Source organism: Spermophilus citellus (assembly GCF_964194105.1).
Source record: "Spermophilus citellus genome assembly, chromosome: 13".
In the NCBI taxonomy this organism is placed as follows: domain Eukaryota; kingdom Metazoa; phylum Chordata; class Mammalia; order Rodentia; family Sciuridae; genus Spermophilus; species Spermophilus citellus.
This window is the reverse complement of record NC_138193.1, coordinates 15515776-15537548: the sequence shown is the minus strand read 5'-3', so window position 1 is coordinate 15537548 and position 21773 is coordinate 15515776. Positions and strand designations below refer to the sequence as shown.

Here is a 21773-nt window from a genome sequence, read left to right as displayed (position 1 = left end):
GCCACATCTGCAGTCCTTTTTTATATTTTGTTTTGAGACAGGATCTTACTGAGTTTTTAGGGCCTCACTAAGTTCCTGAGGCTGGCTTTGAACCTGCCATCCTCCTACCTCAGCCTCCTGAGCAGCTGGGATTACAGGTGAGCGCCACAGCACCCAGCACCTGGGGACTCTGATGGAGATTATTTCAGGGGCTGAGGGTACTGAGTGAGGCCTGAGGCGGTTCAGTGATGGCCAGCCTTGGGCCTCGGTGTGCCAGCTCCATCTTTCCCACTGTTCAGTGCACATGCCAGTCACCTGCAGCTCTGGTTAAACTGCAGACTGGTTCCCTGGGTCTGGGACAGGGACCAAGACTTTGCCTTTTAAACATACAACTGGGCAGTGTTCACGCTGCTGGTCCCTGGACCACACTTCTAGATACAAAGTACCAACCAACACCCAGTCCAGATGGTCCAAGAGCAGTGTGGCCTAGAGTCCAGCCCACGATGTGCTCCCACCTAGCCACACTGCCAAGGCACCTTTGGTGGTGGCCTCAGACGTGGACAGCCGGTTAGGTGCACTGAGATCCAGAAGGGGCGGGCCTAAGCAAAGGGCCTTGTGTGCGGCTGAAGATTGCCCCTCCTGGTCAGTCGGCTCACAGAGCAGGCGGAAGCTCAGTGGTGGTCCAGCCCCATTGGACCCTCTGGTTCTGTAACCCACCCTAGCGGGTGTCCCATGGACTCCATATTGGGCCTCTCTGCCTGGGTCCTGGCTACACTGAGAGGAGGTGAGTAGGGCTGAGAAGGTGGCCGCTGGGAGACCCCTGGGCTGCCCCTGTGCCGAGGCCCTTCCCAGTGCACCTTGAGCTCCCTCCCCAAGCCTTCCCTTCCCTTTAGGCCCCAGATGACCTTGCACTGGACCTTGGCCTCTATCCCTCTTTCCTCCTTTACTACTACCTGGACATGACCTCTAGCTGTCTCAGACCTCCTCACTTCTCTTCTGGGTCGAATCCCAGTGACCAGTGGTGCTGAGCTCTGTCCATGTCCACCTGCACATCACAGCTGCCCTGGCCTCTCCTCGTCCCCCTGCTCATCACAGCTGCCCTGGCCTCTCCTCGTCCCCCTGCTCATCACAGCTGCCCTGGCCTCTCCTCGTCCCCCTGCACATCACAGCTGCCCTGGCCTCTCCTCGTCCCCCTGCTCATCACAGCTGCCCTGGCCTCTCCTCGTCCCCCTGCACATCACAGCTGCCCTGGCCTCTCCTCGTCCCCCTGCTCATCACAGCTGCCCTGGCCTCTCCTCGTCCCCCTGCACATCACAGCTGCCCTGGCCTCTCCTCGTCCCCCTACACATCACAGCTGCCCTGGCCTCTCCTCGTCCCCTGTATATCATACCTGCCCTGCCTCTCCTCGTCCCCTGCACATCATCTACGTGGAGTCTGTTCTCTCTGAGATGGTGTTAGCTCCCATGGAGCAATGTCCACAGGCTCTGCTTTGACCTCTTGGCTCCCAGGAAGGCTTGACATTGGGTGATGCCCTTCCCACCTGTCCTCTCTGTCTCAGGTCCATGGTAGATTCTCCCTCCTTCTGGAGCTGCCCCAAAGGTCACCACACCATGTCCTGAGCACTTCTGTGCCATGTCCTGTGGAGCTTCAGTCCATGGCTTCCCACCGCAGTGACCTCTTGATCTAATGTCTCCACACCTTGACCTCCAGCCATCTGTAGTACACCCCGCCATTACACTTTGGGTATCCCACCATTACACTCCACCACATGTACCTAAGCTTGGGGTGGTCAGCTTCTCCTCCTCCCACCCACTTCCCTCTCAGTTCCATTCCTCACACCTCCAGAATATGCGTTGGGCTCATAAAATTCATTATCAAATTCAAAACCTGAGGAGAACGAAACCTAGCTCCCACCTCTCTGTGTGTCTGCCTCGTCCTCAAATCCCAGTGGATGGCTCCTTTGATAACTTCCTGCTCTCGATGGCCATGCAACTCCACTGCATTCCTGCTCTTCTGCCTTCAACCCAGCCCAGCCCTTGTGAGGCCCCTGGACTTGTTCTCAGCTCTTCTCTCACCACATCCCACCCAGCTCTGGAATCTGAAGTGGCTCCTCATTTTGCCACCACCTGGCCCCATCTGACTATTATTGGTGGCACGAGTCACCTCTACAGGCAGCAGACTCCTTCCTCACCTTCGCAGAGGGCATCCTTAACTTGCTTCTCAATTTCTCTCACCGCTGTCCATCCAGAGCTCTAGTATTAAGATTGCTGGACATTGGTGTCCACATAGAAGAGTATCCAGTTCTGTCCCATTAATTATTCACACAGACAAAGAACCCAGACACGCAGGGTCATGTCATCTAAGGAAACCCAACTGTGACAGCCTGTCCTCAGGTTAACAGCCCATCTTCAGGGTCAGTGTCTGTAAATCCCAGGTTAGATGACGGGGCTCGGGTTCTTTCTAGGTCAGATTCTCTTTGGTTCCGTGACTCAGAGTTTAATAACCCTTCCTTTACTGCTGTAACCCTGCTCCGAAGGCCTATTAAGTGTCACTGTTGTTTAATGTTGTACATTAAGACATTTGTTCCTCTTGTAAAAGCCGGTAAGCTCTCGAGGTCACGAAGCCTGGCACCCAGCTCTCCCGATGCTCTCCCCAGCCGCCCGGCGGACAGACCGGGTGCTCATGAGCAGGACATGGGAATGCACACCCCAGGCTGTGAATGGCAAGGCTGGGTTCCAGACCTAACTGGGCCACCAATTTGCCTTGCTACCTTTTGTGCCTAAACCTCCAATTTACCTCTCCTTGGAATGAGAGGTTGGGCAAGGTCACCAGTTTTCACAGTGAGAGTTTACACAGAAACTACTGAACATATTGCTTTTGCTGATCAGGGTGTGACAAAGACGCGAGGACCCTGCTGGTATGCCTCTCGTCTACCAGAGCAGGCACTAGACATCCCCAAGTTCTCCCGGGTTCACCAAACACTGCTTGACCTCACTGGCCTATATGCTGCCTTCTGGCATTGTCTTTGAAAGTCCAAGGTTCTCAATATTTAAAAATCTAGACTTGATTTAGCCGAAACCACTCCCCAGATCCCACCATGAGCTGCTAGATCTACCGATCGTCCCCCCAATTCTATGAAGGGGATTCTTTGTTAACCAGATGGCTTGACAGGTGGCACTAAGAAGGGGACATTTTTGGGACATAGAAGAAAAAGAAGAAGGCAATACTGCCAGCCCACCACTGACCTGCAGATCCGGGCACCTGGAACCCTGGTGTCGGAGCCTCCAACTGCTCTCTCCAGGGCCTCGGCCCCACCTTTATATGTGGGTGAGGGTGAGTCGAGCCTGCGGCAGTCGCTGCCATTGATTCCAGGACAGGGAGAAAGAAGAGCCCAGAGATTTCACAATGTCTTTGACACAGTATGGATAATAAGAAGGTGGGGAGATTAATGAATATTTATCGAAAGGGGCAAGAGTCACCCATAAAGCCCTGACAGAGGCCAGGCACTGAGCCCCACTCTGTGGCTACTGTCATTGGCCATGTTATTATTGGTTTGGCAGCTGGGGACACAGTGTGGGGTCAGACATCAACGGTGACCCACGGGGCTCCATCAAGGCTTGGGACGTGGTTACTTGGGACATAGGGTAGGTCTGAAGATTACTGAAAGCACCTGAAAGTGAGATCAGGGGCTGAGAGCATCATGAGTGTGGCCCTATTTGGAAAGGTGGGGGGTGTCTCTGCTTTTCAATAGGTTTAATTAGTTGGCATCACCTTGATGAAACAGATCATCTAAGGAAACCCAACTGTGGAAGCTGTTGACCTTATTATATTCACCCTGGGACTGGCCAGGTGCTATGTGCCCCACACGAGCAGAAAAGATGACAGTACGAGAGGTCAGCACTGAATACCCAGTTCCCTAACTGACATTACCTAACCCAGGCTGTCCACCCATCCATTCATCCATCCACTCATCTAATCATCTATTCATCCCATCATTCACCCACCCACCCATCCACACATTTCTCTATCCATCCATCCATCCATCCACCCATCCATCTATGACAAGGGGCAAAGAGGTTGGTGTCATGCCCACTGGAGACTAGCAGCCTTTCTCTAATTCATATTCTCTCTCTCTCTCTCTCTCTCTCTCTCTCTCTCTCTCTCTCTCTCTCTCTCATCATTTGTAAATTCCCACAAAGGGCTTGATGGGGAGATGGGAGGGGTCCACCCAAGACCCAGATGGTTGCAGGACGAGAAGGGAGAGAAGATGGGCAGGAGGGAGGCCAGAACATTGCTTCTACAGCCAGCGCTCACTCACTCTCCTCTCCTCCCACTCTCCCTCCTCTCTGTGGGAAGGAGTAAAGCGTGGGTGTCACATCAGGCAGTAAGTGCATGTTTACCAAGCTTTTATCTGCTCTATGACAAAGACATGAACAGTGCTCAGTTCCTGCTGTTAAGTAGCTTCACAGTTCAGCTGGGAGCAAAGTCATAAACACTTGAAAGATAATTTAAATGACCAGAATCTCTAAGCTGTGGACCAAGGGCATGTTGGAAGCCACAGTTGCAGAGAAACTCCTTGGTTAAAAAAAAAAATCTTGAGAAATTAAAATGACCTTGGACATGATGTCCTGGTGTCCCTCCAGATGGAGAAGTTTGTATTATGGAGCTCTGGAGATATAGGTTGATGAGACTTTTCCTCCACATCTCTAAGGCCAGGGACTGCACAACCTCTGGAAGAAGCACTAACAATGTTTGTGGAGTTTGTAGTTAAAAATCTGGGATCATTCAGGAAAAACCGTCTCCACATCATTTCCACCCGTCTATCCAATTTGTGCTTTCTGGAATGACACAAACAAGGATACTCTTCTACTCGGCAGAACTTTGGGTGTCTGCGGGGCTCTCTGTGTGCTGCTTTGTCAGCATGAAGACCCTCAGCAGCTTCACCTCTTCCCTTGTGACCTGCCCTTGGGACCTCCTCTGCTCTTCCATTTCTGGAGCTGGCATGACCCCCACATGGTGTAGAGATTGTGTCTCGGTGACACAGGTCCAGGCCTACAGTTTAATCAACAATTGCAGAAATCTGAAACCACCAGGTCTTTTTCACTTGAACACCCACGGTGCCAGCACCCACGGCCACACATACCCCAAGGTAGTGTTTAATGTCCTCCTTTTCCTACTGACTTATAAATGCCTGCTCGTCTAGGCAGAAGCCCTTGTGGATCCTGTCATCCCATAAATGGTGAAGCAAATCACTTCAGGCTGGAGAAACCTTCAAGAACGAAGTGGAATTTAAGCTCCACCCTTAGAGGCTTAGATGGGTGGAGGAGAGGGAGAGAATGTTCCAGGGTGGAGAGAGAGTGGCCACATTCCATGCTCACTAGATTCCAGTGTTTGCCAAGCAAACTTATGTTCAGAAGCCCTAACCTTGAGGTCATCCTGGGGCCACAGATTCCAAGCCAACTTACTGCAAGGGGGTGGACACGAAGCATTGCCAGAACAGATGACCAGGGTTCTCAGCTCATCAAAGGCTTCCTGGAGGACGTGACATCTTAGCAGGGTATGAAAGATGGGCAGTTTCTCTAGACAGGGATGGTGGTGAAGAGCCCCAGAGCAGAAGGGCACCCTAAGACTGTGTTTGGACCCACAGAGAGCAGGAACAGGAACAGGTGTACAGAAGCACAGCCTGGTACCTGGAGCCCATGGGGACCTCAGCAGTGCTGAGCTGGAGTTGCTGAGGCCCATGGAGGTCATCCCTCCTGTCCTGACCCTGTTCTTGCCCCTCCCTCTGAAGGCTTTGAACCTGCCAGTCTGGTCCAACAGGTGAGCTGCATGTGGAATAGCTGAGGCTCAGATATGGGACCCTGCTGTGGCTTCTGTGTTCAATCCTCAGGATACTGGTAGGGACACTGGAACAGACCCTGGCATGTAGAACTAGATGTGTGCAGCAGTCAAGGATGATCTAACCCTTCCTGAAGCAGAGAACATTTAACAAATTTTGCACGATAGGCATTTAAATAGACTATTTGGATCAATAAAGGGTCAGAGTTCAATTTGAGAAGGAAAAAAATTGGAGAAATTACAATCATAATCAAATGAATGCAGCGAATCCCCCTTCCTTGGGTCTTTTTTTTTTAAAGAGAGAGTGAGAGAGGAGAGAGAGAGAGAATTTTTAATATTTATTTTTTAGTTCTCGGCGGACACAACATCTTTGTTGGTATGAGGTGCTGAGGATCGAACCCGGGTCGCACGCATGCCAGGCGAGCGCGCTACCGCTTGAGCCACATCCCCAGCCCCCCTTCCTTGGGTCTTTATTATCTACGCTTCAGAACAAGTTACTCCAGAACCAAGCAATGAGCTCACACACTTTCTGGGGCAGGACTCTGGACGGCTCTGCTCTGTGTCAGGAGGCTGCAAGCCAGCTGTCGGCTGGGCGGCTCTCATCACTGAAGGCCAGACAGGCTGCAGGACTGGTTCCATGCCTGTGGCTGTGGTTTGGAGACTCTGGTTTTTCACATGGGTGTACCTATGAGGCTACAGAGCCAGCGGAGAAGAGGAAGAGAGATGGATAGTGAGAGAGAGAGAGAGAGAGAGAGAGAGAGAGAGAGAGAGAGAAAAGGCATCTCAAGATAGAAGGCCCAGTGTCTCCTATAACTTACTCTCACAGGGGGCAAGCCGTCAGTCACTTTAGCCACATCCCACTGGCCCAGGACACCTCTGGCACAGTGTGGGAGGCAGGCATACAGGGTGTGAATTCCAGGATTTGGGGTCATGGAGGCTATGCAGCCAATCACCACACACTTCACGCGTCAAACAACAAAGATGTATTCTCTCACAATCCAGGAGGTTGCCACTGTCCTGATGTCCTGCTGTGGCGAGTGGCAGCCTCAGTCCAACCTCCCGGTGCTTCCTCTGAGTCTCTGGGTCCTCTTCTTACAAGGACACTAGTCACAGGAGAATTTATTCCACCCTAATGCAGCCTGACCCTTTCGTAACCATCTGTAAAGACCCCATCCCCAAGGAAGGCCACAGGCTGAGGTCCAGGAAGGACATGAACTCAGGGAGGACACTATTCATTTGGTACAGCAGCCCTCTTGGGAGCTGATCCCAGATCTTGGACTTCCAGGGACTGTGGGCCATTCCAGCTCCAAGCACAGGATTTTAAAAATTATTATTGACATTATTGTTGTTGTTGTGATGATGATGATGATGATGACGATGATGGTGACGATGATGATGATGGTACTAGGGATTGAACTCAGGGGCACTTAACCACTGAGCCACATCCCCAGCCCTTTTTTGCTATGTTCTTTAGAGACAGGGTTTCACTTGGTAGCAGAGGGCCTCACTAAGTTGCTGAGGCTGGCTTTGATTTTTAAAAAAAGTTTTTATTATATAGGGTTTTTGTTATTGTTGTTGTTTTTTCATTTGTTCTGTTTGTCTTTTATCTGGGGTTTTTCCTGCGACTCCCTTACCCTGGAGATTCCAGCCACACAAGCCCATCGCATCTTCTTCTTGGTGCTTTGCTGGGGAGGTTTCTGCCCCTGCGTCTGCCCCCCAGATCAGCCAGGTTCAACTCAGCTTGAGTTTCCGTCCAGGGAAGCCGAGGCTGAGGACAGTCAGAAATGGTGTCTTTTCCAGTTCCTCAATCTCCCTCTTAACTCCTTTTTTATAATGACAATGGGAACCCATCCTCATGATGGAAAAATTAGGAAACATATTAAAAATAAAAATAGACAGAAAAGACACCTATAGCACCACCACCTGGACCCTGCTGCTACTGACGTACCTTCCAGGGAGGTTTGATTCAGAAATATATACTTAGGTATTTCTTTTAAATTCAAAAGAAATGGCAAGAGCTCTGACTTTGTAATATGCTCTTCACCACATGCTGTAAGCATCTTTCCATGGGAGGAGAGACCAGCACTGGAGGTTTTCTTTGTATCTTGGGTTTCTAAAAGAGATGGGATGCCCATCTCCTGTCTTCTGAGCTGAAGCTGCTTCCCCAGTGACACCCTCCCAGGCCCTCCCATGCCCAGGGCCAGAGGAAGAGGGCAGAGACGGAAGAGGAAGGCCATGGCAGGAATGGGGAGGGGCTGGACCGGCAGGGGATCATGGTCCATCTACCTGTGGCCACCTCCCTCTCCTGCACCCCGGGGGGGGGGGGGGTGACAGGACCTCAGTGGGCACCTGGGCGCTGAGTCAGGCACCTTTAAGCATGAAGGAATCCCACTCAGTAATTTTATGCTGCTCTCAGTTTATCCCACGTGGTGTTTTAAGGTTCCACAGTAGGACTACCCCGTGGGCAATGAATGTGGGTACCAATCCCCAAAGTGAGAAGACTTTATACACACTGGGACCAGAAGAAGGGAGCACGGCTGGGTGTCCTGAGTTCTGAGAGCAAAGACGGTCCCCCTCACCCCCTGCCCCCGCTGGAGCTGGTGCTGCCCGGGGAGTTATGGGGGCAACCGTGGCCCTAATCACAGGGCTGGAAGTAGAAGTCCGTAATGGGGGCATCCCAGGGGGTGTCCCAGGCAGCGTCCTCAGGGATCTGGGTGAGCCTCACAGGCTGGTCAGCCTCGGGAGCTGTGCAGAGGAACCAGCCTGGGTAGGCGGCCGACTCAAAGCTGGAGGTGAGTCCCATGTCCCTCCGGTAGAAGGTGAAGCTCTTGGACTCCTTGGCACTGCGGTAGAGCTCCATGATGTTCACGGGCTGCCAGCAGAGGGGCAGGGGTGAGGGGCAGGGGTGAGGGGCAGGGGTGAGGGATAGGGGTGAGGGGCAGGGGTGAGGGATAGGGGTGAGGGGCAGGGGTGAGGGGCAGGGGCCAGGGGCAGGGGCCAGGGGCAGGGGCAAGGAGCAGCGGTGAGGGGCAGGGGCGGACAGTGGGAGGCCCGAGCTAGGCAGAGCCCTTAGGGAGCAGGCAGAGCCGCGACCAGCAGCAGCTTGCTGGGTCCCTAAGGTTCAGAGGCAGTGCCCAGCCTCAGAACTGGCCGGCTTAGTCTCCAGATGGTGAGGACGCGGGACAGGGCTCACCTCCAGTTTCAGAGTTGGTTCCTTCTCTGTCCCACATGACAGGCACTGACTCCCTCCCTGGATACCCAGGATGACTGGAGACAGACTGGCATCCAGTGACCGATTGGGGACAACACTGATCTCCTCACCTGTGGGCAAGAGTCAAGGTACAGGGCTTTGGGGGCCTTTGTTTCCCTCTCCCCGATCTTGGACTCTGGGAGCAGGGCCAGCATGAGGCCTCCTGTCCCCATGCTGGGCAGAAGGGGAATCTTTCAGCAGTTGTCACAGGGGGAAGGCCACCCTCCTGCCACTGTCCCAGAGTGGACTTCAAGGCACAGAAGCACCTGGTGCCACCTGACACTGCAGCCCCCACATTTAGAGCTGTCTCCAACCCCAAGAGACCCTCCCCAGCACCTCCTTTGAAGCCCAGGCCTCCATTCTGAGCCCTGTCTTTATGAGCCTCCCAGAAGAGGACTAGCTAGCTCCCCCTGCACCCCCCACCCCATGCACACGCACACAATGCTCACACACGCAGCAGCACACATGTGCACACTACAGCAGAGGGGCCCACTGACTCCAGTGACCCTTACAAGTGCCCAGGTGGACAGGTGTACACTGTCAGAGAAGATCCATCACAGCATGTGGGTAAGCACAAGGCCACACAGTGTCCCCTGATGCTGAGGTCTGCAGGCCTGCTGGGAAGCCTCCTCACGTGCCTCCCGCAGAGGGACACGGATGGGGACCACTCAGGTCCTGCTCTACACCAACCTTTAATGACCTTCCCCGCGTGCAGCCCTCCAGCCAGAAGCTGGTTGTTGTGCAGATAGAGCACCTTCAGGGCCGAGTCCTTCATTCTGAAATGTGAGGAAGGAGGAGGCCGTGAGGAGTGGGGCTCCTGCAGCTTTCCCTGGCCCAGAGTCCCCCAGTCTGAGCATCTTGCCACCCTCTCTTCCAACAATGCTGGGTACCACAGCCCAGCCTTCCCCCAGGCCTGCTGGGCTCCTACACTACCAGGGGTGAGCCCAGGCCCCCACCTGAGTCTCACCCTATCCAATCTTTCCTATCCACAGTCCCCACATGGTCTCTTAGAGAGAAGTGACTGTGGCTGCCGTCCATGCTGCTGAGCCACAGGAACAAGTCACCCACCCTCTATGGGCTCATTTAGCAATGAGTCTCCTCATTGCCAAAGATGGGTTAGGTAGCACCCAGGTCTCTTCCTGATTAAAATCTGTGTCTTCAAGTATTATTGAAGACTTCAGTGGTCATTTACTTCCACTTGGCCATGTATTCCTTTCTGAGTGAGGATTTTCTCTAAATTTAAAATTGATTTATTTTACTTTTCTTAGTTATTTCTTGTATATGAGTTGATTGGTTTTCTGATATACTGTGAGGTGAAAGATGTACTCTGAAGCAGGTTTCCTCAGATATTAACTGGGGAAAAGTCTGCAGTGTAAACGTTGGCTGCATGTTTGCCCTAACATGATTAAACAAGCTCCATTACTTAGGAAGATCCAAAGTCACTGGCATGCTGAGTGGCACCGTGAGCTCTTACCAGGACAGGGAAGGCACCACTTGCTGCATGTACTTGATCAGAGAGCTTGAATGTACGAAGAACCCCATAGGACTGAGGCCCATAGAACACACTTTGAAACGTGCTAGCCAGTCGTCCCCCAATTGCCCAGGCTGCTGGTCCCACAGACGCCGAAATCCACAAGGCTCAAGGCCCAACACAAACCGGCGTAGTGTTTGCAAAGAAGCTTCACACATCTTCTGCCATACCATAAATCATCTCTAGATGACTTACAATACCTACCATCATGCAGATGTATGCAAACACTGTCATACTGCATTGTTTAGAGAATAATGACAAGAAGATCATCTGCACATGTTCACCGCAGATGCGATTTATACATACATATATATTTTTTAAATCCACAGTTGGTTGAATCTGTGGGTGTGGAAACCAAGGATATGGAGGGCCAGTCAGACTAGACTCAGGTCAGAGAGGGCTGCTCTCCCCCTTCACTGTGAAGTCCGCACACAGCTGAGTTTCTGGGTCAGTACACACTTGTGGGTGGGCAGACCTCTGGAGATTGTTTTTGTTCTATTCCCCCCACCCCCAGGGCTGCAGGGAGGAGGTGGCACAGTGGCTGGAGTGACATTAACTCATGGTGTGGGGAGCAGAGCAGAGCTTGGAGGGGGCTCCTGGCTCCCATCTTCCCCGTACATGGACCAGGCTGCAGCCCTGGCCCCATGGTTACTTGTCCCCCTGAGACGGGCTGCCGGGTCCTGTCCCAGTCTGAAAGGCTGGAAGAACGGCAGGGGCAGTGACTGTTGGTCCTGACTCCCAGCCGTCTGTCTTCCAATGGGAGCCCCAGCTGGGGCAGCAGGTTCTTCCCACCCTCACAAGGCTGGACAGGTCCACCCAGATCGCATTCCCCTTGGAGGCCCACATACTCACCGGAAGCACAGCGCCCCGCTCAGGACCATCTTGAATTCCTCGATGTGCAAATTCCCCTATTTTGAAACAAACAGCAAAAAAAAATTTTAGGTGCAGACAAAGGCTGAGGGCTGTCAGGGGCCCGGGTAGCAAGCAGGCTCTTGAGCCTCCCAACGGGTAACCACCTCCGCTGGGCCCGGGCTTCTGGGGCTGGGGTCAGGAAAGCCTGCCCTGCCAGCACCCAGAGGACACCTCGGTGGCTCCTTTCCCTTGGTGGGAGCCTGCGGAGTCTGCGGCTCCTCGAGGATGCTCCGGCTTTTTAAGTGCATACTTGATTATTTATGCACTCCTCCCGGGTCGCTGGGAGGAGACTGAAACTGCAAGCCAGGGAGGAGCAGGGTGATGTGACACCCTGGAGCCTCCTGAAGCACCTGCTGCTCGGCCCTGCCCGGGAAGGGAGTTTCTGGAGACAACCTCCCCGCAGCTCTGAGCCGGGCCCTTGGGGCTCTGAGGAGCACACAGAAAAGCAGCTTCTGCAGAACTCGTCCCTCCTCTCCCCTCCCCACCTGCCTGCCTTTGCCAGGGCCATGGAGACGCCGGCCATGGGGAATTCCTACTGGGGGAGCGTGTAGGCTACAGGTCCACTGCAGAAAAACCTGAAAATCCAGAAGAGCAAACCAGGAGAAGAATGTGAATGCTTCTGTGAATGCACCATCAAAAATCCCGTGAGGACACTCTTCCTCCCCCACCTCACTGCAGACAGCTGTCCTGCTACAGCGTCACAGAGGCCACTCTCAACCTGCTGCTCTCTGGGGCACCACAGCAGACTCATTTCCCACACTAACATGAATAATGACTTCCTAGGTTTGAACAGCTGTGCAAAAATTCCTAAGGGTCTTTTATCATTCATTTATTCCAGCCCATTATTATTGGTCCTTATTTTGTTGGGTTGTGTTGGTTCATTTTTGCATTGAGCACTAGGTTGTGACAAACATCTATGATTCCACAACTGATCTTTCTTAAATATCTCATTAGCAAAAAAAAAAAAAATCATGATTGTGAATCCATTAATATGCTTTTAAGACTCTCCATGATGGCTCTGAATTAATACCCGTCAGTGCAGAACAATTTAACAACATCTTGACCACCATCGGTAACTATTTATTGTAAAAGCATGAATTTTAAATAAACCATATTCAAACATGTGGGACAAAAAAAATCCTTAAGGGGTTTAAAAATAAATATTGGGTTGATTGAAAGACAGAAAATAACCTCTTCTTCACATAAGACTACCAATGTGATAAATAGCATTCAGAAATATAAATTTAATGTAGATGCTGCTTATGCAAAATCATTAAATGCACTATAAATTGGCCAGATAGAAACAACTCAGAAATTACTGCCAATTACAAGAACAAATTCCAGAGTTAAGCTATTGACAAAGTGGTTTTCGAAAAATAGGCTCTTGTCTGCAAAGTGATTGTAGAGGTGGACACCGTTTCCCCTAAATGCCAGGGTGCCATTCTCAACAGTGAATTAGCCCTGTGTGCCCATGGGCTGATCGAGCTCCTTCAAGTTCTGCCCATTCAGAACGGAGCATGCACGTGGCTGGCCCTGCAGAGACACAGCGAGCTGGCTGAGGCGCCGGGGGTGCCTCTACCAGCTCTGTCTATTACAAAACATGCTGAAATGAGAATCCAGGCAGGATGAATGAATGGACAATGCACCAATGAGCTCACATGTGGTGCACGCCTGTGAGCCCAGTAGCTCGGGAGGCTGAGGCAGCAGGAGGATTGCAAGTTCAAGGCCAGTCTCAGCATCTTTGTGAGACCATATCTCAAAATAAAAAAAAATAAAATAAAATAAAAATGGCTGGGGATGTGGCACTGGGATATATCCCTAAGCTTGAAAATAAGACAAAACGACCACAGTGTGGGCTTTCACATTGTCAAACAGGCCCCACCAACAGTTAGTTCCCTCAGAAATGGGTCCTTGGTTTGTCTCACTAATTGCTATTGGTTGGCTCCCAGTGCATCCCTAGGGTCTGAACGCCCCACCACTGATTGGGTTAAGGCTCTCATAACCCAGTGATTTCACCTCTAAGCCTTTTTGCATTGTCTGACCTCTGCTATTTTGGGGGTCACATCCAAACCATAATAGTGCTATTTTTTTACTATAAAATGCCCTATACTGCCTTGGGACTCTGCAGAGTTCTCACCAGGAACAAAGATCTCACCAGATGCAGCTGCCAATCTTGAACCTCCCAGATTTCAGAACTGTGAGCCAAAAAACAAAACAAAACAAAAACAAACAAACAAACAAAACCTCTTTTTCTCACAAATTACCCAGTGTCAGGTATTTTGTTTCATCAACAGAAATCAAACTGAGACACAAATTCTCTGAAGTTAGATGTGAACTAGGAGAAGATTGATAAATTCCAACTTATTTTTGTCTGATAAAAAAAATTCAAAGGCAGTAATTTTTAAAAATTGTAACTTAGCCAGCCTATTCCAGCATTTCTTTCCCAATAAATACTAAAGACCTTTGTTCCTTGAGCCATCCTTAGATAATCAGTTTTATCATTGTGATTCCCTCACATATTAATAGTAAACCGTTGACTCCTACTCACTGCATATGTGTATGAGAGTCAATTTTTTAATTGGGGTAATTTAAACTTTGTCTCCTTTGACAACATGAAAGCCCACATTGTGGTCATTTTTTTCTTATTTTCAAGGGTGGTGCTACTTTGCCCTGACCTCACAGCCTCCGTACGGGGGTTTTGAAGTGTGTTATGGGGTATTAATCCTATAACAGGCAGCACTTCACACCTTCCCTTCAGTGTGGCCTACCCTTGGCCACTTGCTCCTGATGAATGTAATACCTGGTGGGAAGTGACAGTGTGTCACATTTGAGCTAGGTCACCCTGATCGTGGCTCACCCAGTGGAAGCCAGTGGCCATGGGATGGACCTCAAGCAGCCCTGAGGAACCCGGGTGGGGGGGAACAAGGCCTTGTGACAGCACCCTGGGAGTGAGCCTTCTGGGGTGCAGATCCTCCACCTCCACAGGCCTAGCATGCTGCAGCCCCTGCTGACCCCCCACCTCCACGTGGGAGAACCCTGCCAGGTGGGTCCTCCTCCTCCCAGGCCCATGGGAAACCACAGGCGTTTCTTGTTTTCAGCTGCTCGGGTTGGAGTCATGTTAGGCACTGACAGCTTCCTGCAGCACCTGGGCCCCCCAGGCTTCACAGTCAGGGGGGATCCTCCCTTCCCAGCAAACTCCTTGCTTCCTCCTGGGGACCGTGTCCCTGGGGCGACTCATCACCACATGTGTGAGATGGGCAGTGTCCTGGACAGAGGTGGAGGGAGGAATATCGGTCAGTGTATCCTCACTGGGAGTTTGTAGGCCCACACAGCTCACGATCCCAGGCGGGAAGCTCTCGTTGGGGACCCTGATTTAATAATGATTAAAATGACCAATATCCTCCAGTGCTCACAGTGTCCCTGGAATCATGTTTAGGGGCCTCCTGAATTTTTTCATTATACATTTGTTTAGTTACTGATCTGATAACCACTATCATTTCTGTTATGCGGAAGGAGAAATCAGGCACAGAAAGACTAACTACATCACCTGATGGTTGACCACTAATTAGGATTAGAGTCAGACCCGAGTCCAGGAAACCTAGTTCAGAACCAAGGCACTCAGGGTGACCCTTTTGCTACCTGAGTCAGTCCTGTCACTCCTCTGTGAGTAAAAGGCAAGTCTCCAAAGGCCCATGCCACTGGACTCCCATGGACTCTCAGCCTCCTCCTTCCCCACTAAGGGGACCAGGAGCCAGGTGGACATCTTGCTCTTCTTGAACAAGATGACATGGTCCTTCTTGGCCCCTCACTCTTCCTCTAAAGCCAGCGTGGTCCTTATCAGGGGCCTTCCCATGGGCTCTGCTCCCCACCCAGAAGCTGGCGTTGTCCCCACCTCCTGAGGCCTTTGCTGCGACACCCCTCTCAGCGAGGCCATGTTCTCCACTTTGTGCGTCCCTCCCCTGCTCCCACGCCCCCCACCATGCCTCACTTCTTTCCGTGGGGCTCACCACTTAGCAGACTGTGTAATCCACCCAATGTGCCCTGCGTGGTATCTACTGCCAGGTGCACAGGATGTCTTAGTAAATAGGAGCTCAGTTGTCCACCATCCTCGTTTAAGAAGCCAAGGAGCTGATGACTATTTTTATCTCCATTGTTTTTATTATGATGATTTCATTTCCCAGAAAGTATTGATGCTTGTGAACCCTCCTTTTTTTTTTTCCTGGAACAGTTAAGACCATGGATTGGCAAAGATTGGCCTGTGGGCCAAGACCAGCCCACAGTTTGGTTTATAAATAAAGTTAGTGGGAGCACAGCCTTATATCTATGCCACTTTTGCACGGTGATGTCTATGGCAGAGACTGTGTTTACTCCACAGCCTTTTATAGAAACAGTTGGCTGAGCTCTGGTCAAGACTGTGTGGGTTCGAGTCTTACATCTGTTGCTTACTAGCATGTACATTTGGTTGAGTTACTTAAGCTTTTAGCTGTTGAGTTTTCATTTATAAAAAGGGAATAAAAATTCTGCTATTGTTATGAGGACTAAATGAGTTAATATACATGAAGTGTTTAGGACGGTGCCAGCACATAGTAGGTGTGTACAAGTCAACTTTATCATCATTACCACCATCACCATCACCACCGTCATCATTTTCACCATCACCCACATTACCACTATCTTCACCATCATCTTCATCACCACCACCTTCATTACCATCATCTTCATCACCACCATCTTCATCACCATCTTCATCACCACCATCATCACCACCACCATCATCACCACCATCATCCTCATCACCACCATCATCACTACCATCTTCATCACCACCATCATCACCACCACCATCATCACCACCATCTTCATCACCACCATCATCACCACCACCATCTGTGGGGAGCCATTCTGACACGTGATTGGGTGACTCCCGTTAAGGGCCTGAGGCGCTTTGGCTGTGTCGAAGCTTTCCCGACCCTTTCCTGATGAGAGATCCCATCCGTGTGGGGGTGTGCCTGACCACTGACCCCGGGGACCCAATCACTGACCCTGACCTTGGAGTGCAGCCCCCCCTCAACCTTCATTGGATGGAATTCTCCCCTGAATCTCTTGTTCCCCAAATAAAAGGCTACTCCCCGGCGTGTTCGCTCTCTCTCTCTCCTGCTAGCCCAGAGTAATCCTCGCTGCCCTGCTGGGCGGCTAGAGGTGGGAACCAGAGAGGTGAGCCGTCTTGGACCTAGCAATATAAATAAGGTAACTGGTCTGTGTGTTTTATTTCGATCTCTTCTAACTAACTTTATGCCTAGAACCTCATTAATGAAACCACTGCGCAGGCCGAGTGGTAGAACCATCATCACCACCATCTTCATCACCACCATCATCACCACCACCACTATCATCACCACCATCTTCATCACCACCATCATCACCACCATCTTCATTTCCACCATCATCACCACCACCATCTTCATCACCACCATCATCACCACCACCTTCATCACCACCACCACCATCTTCATCACCACCAACATCACCACCATCTTCAAGACCTGGGAAGTTTATTTCACCGCTCTGATTTGAGGATTTGACCCACTCGTTTCCGATTCCCTGTGAAGAGGACAGTAACAGCCCTGCCCCTGGGGTGTCGTGAGGCCTGCATGAGGCGAGGCTGTGCCGAGCCAGCTCAGTCACCCATGTGCTGTGTGCTCTGTGCCTTCAGCAGTCCCTGCCTCCCTCTCTCTCCTGGGTACAGTGAGCACCAAGTGCACACTGGCGGAAGCCCACGGCAGCTCAAGACCCAGTGCTTCGTCACATGTGCCTGTGCCTCATCCCCAGAGAGGGAAAATGCCAGACTCCATCGCTGCAGGGTTTGCTGTGGGGTCTTAGTGTCTAACGAGGACAGTTAACTTCTGCTACACGTTCACTGTGTCAAAATAAATGTCGCTTTCGTCCCCTCTTGTTGTGACATCAGTCCCACGGGGTCAGTACAATTTATATTCCTATTTAAACTGACTGAGGCCAAGGAGGTTTGGAGAGGGTGAGCGACTCCTGCGAGACCACAGAACCAGCAGGAGGTGAACTCTGGCAGTTCAGTCCAGGCCAGGAAACCCCAGTCCCCCTGTGAAACACAAAGGGCATCTTGCTTACAGATGCAAGGAATGAGGGCGGAGCTAGAGCAGGGACCTCCCTGCAAGACTCTCTTTCCATGAAGGACCAAGGGGCCACTGGAAGAGAGCTGGCCCAGGGTGGGGACTCCTCACTCACTGGGGTGACCTTGATAGCACAGAGCACCCAGGAGGGCCTCGCTGGGCACCAGAGATGGTGGCCATGTGCAGAACACCTCTGGGAGCCAGCCGCAGAAGTGGGACTCCAGTTACAGCCTGACTCTGCAGCCACATCACAGGGTGACCCTGAGGGTCCACAGAGAGGGCAGGGCCACCTTGGCTACTAAGACATTTGAGGACCACAGAATGCCATGAGGTCAGAGAGGCTGGGCCAGGGCAGGGCACTGTGGCCGGTGCTGGGCAGGGGCCCCGCTTTGCTGCCCTTGTTTGTCTCCACCTTGTTGTGTTGTCCTGTGGCACCTTTCAGCACCCGGGTGGAGGCAGGGGCAAAGGTGGAGGCTGGGGGAGTAGAAATGGCCAGTTCTGCAGGGAGAGCGGGTGGCAACCAGGAGGCATGTGGGGCCCCATGCATGTCACACCCACAGGCAGTTTCTCCTGACTGAGTCACCAGGGGCAGGTCCAGAGCCACCGGCAACCTCCTTACCTGAGATCCAGGTGAGGACCTCCAGAGCTGGCCCAGGTGCCTGCCTCATCTGAACCTCGAGGCTCCAGAGCCTGACCCCCCTCCCCTGGGGTGTTTGGGTGGCCACTGATGGAGGGGACGAACATGACATTGGAAATAAGTCCAAATGGGAGAGAGCCAAGGGTCAGGAGGGTGAGGGCTGGCTCTGCTGGCCGCTGGAGCGCCATCAAGGCACCAGCAGGGACCACATAGGAAGGCAGTCCCCACCGCCTGGCCCAGAGGACACACAGGCTTCCCATGTCTCCACTCCCTCCACAGGTATCTGGCCAGCTCGTCCAGCGAGCCTCCCAGCAACCGTAGCTGCAGACAAGCCTGGGCACTGCAGCTGCTCCCAGAGGACCCAGGGGGCTCCGCTTCCCTAGGCTCCATCTGGGGGGCATGGCACCAAGGGGGATCACCCTCTTTCAAGAGTGCCTCAAAAGCGGGATTGTTTTTGTAAACAAGGCTCATCTCTTTATTATACAGGTCTCTGTACATCTGTCTTTTTTGATAGATTTTTAATTATCATTTTTAATTACAGGGAAATATACGTAAGATGAAAGTTACCATTTTAACCACATTTACATGAACTGCTCAGGGGCATCATTCAGACCATTGAGCAATCCCCATCAGCCCTCGACAGAACGCTTTCTACCTTGCAAAACTGAAACTCTGCTTAGTAAACAATGACTTCCACTGCCCCCGCCAGGCCCTGGCCACCACCCTCCTTCCCATCTCCATGACTTTGACTCGCCTGGGTATCAAGTGGAAGCTCACAGCACGCGTCCTGATTTGTGGCTGGCTTATTTCACTTAATGTTCTTGGGTTGTGGCTCCAATTCCTTTCCAAGGGTGAGTAATATCCCAATGTATATATATATGCTCCCTTTTCTTCATCCTTTCAGCAGTCAATGAACACTCTGGGGTTGCTTCCACCCTCTCATTACGGAGAATAATGCAGCTATAGCCTGTGGGTATGCAAGCAACTTTTCAGGTCTCTGTGTTTAATTCTTTCTAGTGTAGGCCCACAGGTGGAGTGCTGGGCCATGTGGGACTTCTCTTGCTGTTGCCACTGGGATGTTGTCATTGAGCCCCAGGTGCTCACAGCATTGTCCAGCTCTTCTGTCCTGTACCTTCTGGAGACCTGAGTCTGCCTACTTTTCTATCAGTTATGGAGGAGAGAGTATTGAACACACCAGCAAAAATTGGAGATGTGTCTACTCCTCCTAATGGTGCCACCTATTTGGGGTACCAGGTACTTGGAAGCTCTGTTGTCAGGAGCACATGCATAGAAGATCCTTTATGTATTTTTGGCCCCTTTATCATTAGGAATGTTCCTCTTCGTTCCTGCTAGTCTTCCTGGTCTTTAAATCTGCTTTGGCTATCATCCATGCAACTCTAGATGTCTTCTGTTTAGGGTTTACATGGGACATCTTTCTCCATCTCCTTACCTTTAAACTATCATTGTCTTTATAATTACATAATTAGATACTGTATAATCAGATCTTGAGTTTTTTTTAATCCAATCTGGAAAGCACAGTCTTTTAACTGGTGCTTTTGCATCATTTACATCTAAGTGCTGATATGGTTAGATTATTATCTATCATTCTACTGCTTTCTATTTATTCCATGTGTTCTGTATTTCTTTGATTCTCTTCTTCCTTCTCCCAAGTTAAAATATTTTGATTCCACTTTACCTATTATATTGTCTTATTATTTATATCGCTAAATAATTTTTTGCTTACCCTAGGGTTTGTGTGTCCTTAATGAAGAAGACTAACTTCCAATAACACAACACCTCCTTATGGTAAAATAAGGGTGTATAACAGTATGTTTCCAATTCCTCCTTCCCACCCTTTCTGATATTGTTGTGACTATCCCTAAAGCTAAGGATGAAAACTTTTCAAAGAATTAGAGAGAACAAAACCTGTTCCCATCGCTGGTCTGGAAAGACTCATAATTCACAAGGCCTTCACAAAGACTCATAATTCAGAAGGACCTGCTTAAGCAATGGAAAGTAGCTAGGTCCAGATCAAATGCTTCTCTGGTTCTACCTCTCCGATCTCAGTATCATGCTCCAGAGGATCAAAACCTTTCCAAGTACCTCAGTTGCACCAAAGTATAAAGATGGAGTTCATTCATAGTGATATATAAACACTCAGCACCCTTGGGGAAATGGCTGAATTGGGGCTGGGGCAGGAAGCACATCAGAGTGGCCTGTGACACTTGTCATGACAGAAAGTAAAGAAATACCTTTAAAAAAGTAAAAAGGAAAGAAATCTGCACTGACAAGGTAGGTCGAAGGCAGGCAGGAACTAGATGAAAAACTTCAAGGCCCAAATCAGAGCAATCTGGGAGAACTGGGGGGTCCTGTGGGGCAAAGCAGGGGAGGCAGAGGGGCTGAGTGTGGGAGGCGGGCGTGGGATCCTGTGGCTGCCAAGAGCCACGCCAGAGCTACTACACTGGGTACAAAGTGGAGCCACCAGGGGTTCTGAGCAGGGAGGGTGTGACTGTGTTCATGTCTCTGATCCGGGTCACTGCTGGGTGGACACTTAATTCCAGGGAGGTAAGAAAGACGCAGGGATATCATTGGGGTTATTGCAACACTCCAAGGAAGAGAGGTAATGGGGGAGTTCAGAGAGTAGAAGCTTCACTACTCACTGGGAGCTGTGTGACAGCAAATTTTGGTACACAGGGTGATACTGGTGTTGAGAATCAGGTCCCAGACTCATTCCCCGGTGTTAAAGACTGAACACCCAAGAAACACCGAGGCAAGAGCAAGAGGTTTTATTTAAAGGTAGAAAGAACAGAGAGAAAGACACAGACGCAGAGGGAGAGGGGTCCGAAGCTGGTGCCAGAGGGAGTGGGGGTGTCCTGACCTTTTTATAGATTATTTTAGATTCCCTTTGTTCTCATGCACCCTCCTCCCATCCTGCCTGGGTGATCCAAAGGTGGAGTAATCCAAGGGCTGAATGAGCCACCCAGGGGTACAGGCAGGAAGGGAACCACCCAGGGACTACTCATAACAGCTCCTCGCAGGGAGGAACAATTCCCCGGAGGCAGGTAGCCTTGGCAACAGGTGGAGGAGGGAAGTGCTCTGGAGGTATCAGCATTTTAATTTCCTCTAGATTCAGCCTGCATCGCATCTTCCTGACCCAATCATTCTTTACATACACTAACTGTCCTTTTGTCTCCTGGCCTCACAAGGAATAGGATTTTTTTTCATGTCTCGGGCTGAGCAGCAATGTTATGTTTCAGGGGTGATGAGTTCCTTGCGTTGCCCCCGCTGAGGCTGCAGCTGATTGTTGATTCAGAGTTAAGGAACCGCCGGCCTTCAAGACCACTCCTGCCGTGTCAGAGCTGGGGCCTTCCAGGAAACTGAGGCAATGCCAAGACCACCCGCCCTTCAACCACGATTCATGGGACCAAGTCAGAAAGATTTCAGACATGTCACTCCGAGTGATAGGCATGAGCTTATGGAAGG

The 21773-nt window shown here is 51.0% G+C and overlaps 1 protein-coding gene across 1 annotated transcript; it reads right to left on the bottom strand.

Moving 5' to 3' along the window:
* Window positions 1-8373: 8373 nt before the first annotated feature.
* Window positions 8374-11552, bottom strand: IL36RN (interleukin 36 receptor antagonist). The gene is made up of 4 exons (XM_081264386.1): window positions 11451-11552; window positions 9758-9843; window positions 9011-9138; window positions 8374-8689 (listed from the first exon to the last, which is right to left on the bottom strand). The coding sequence occupies exons 1-4, from the start codon at window positions 11477-11479 to the stop codon at window positions 8453-8455; spliced, it is 480 nt and encodes a 159-aa protein (XP_081120512.1). The 5' UTR covers window positions 11480-11552; the 3' UTR covers window positions 8374-8452.
* Window positions 11553-21773: the final 10221 nt, after the last annotated feature.

Excerpts from the sequence above, each read along its gene's own strand:
- IL36RN (XM_081264386.1), bottom strand. The coding sequence starts at position 11,479 with ATGGTCCTGAGCGGGGCGCTGTGCTTCCG. Across the intron at positions 9,844-11,450 it reads AGCGGGGCGCTGTGCTTCCG|AATGAAGGACTCGGCCCTGA; the intron begins GTGAGTATGTGG and ends CTCACATTTCAG. Across the intron at positions 8,690-9,010 it reads AACCAACTCTGAAACTGGAG|CCCGTGAACATCATGGAGCT; the intron begins GTGAGCCCTGTC and ends CTCTGCTGGCAG.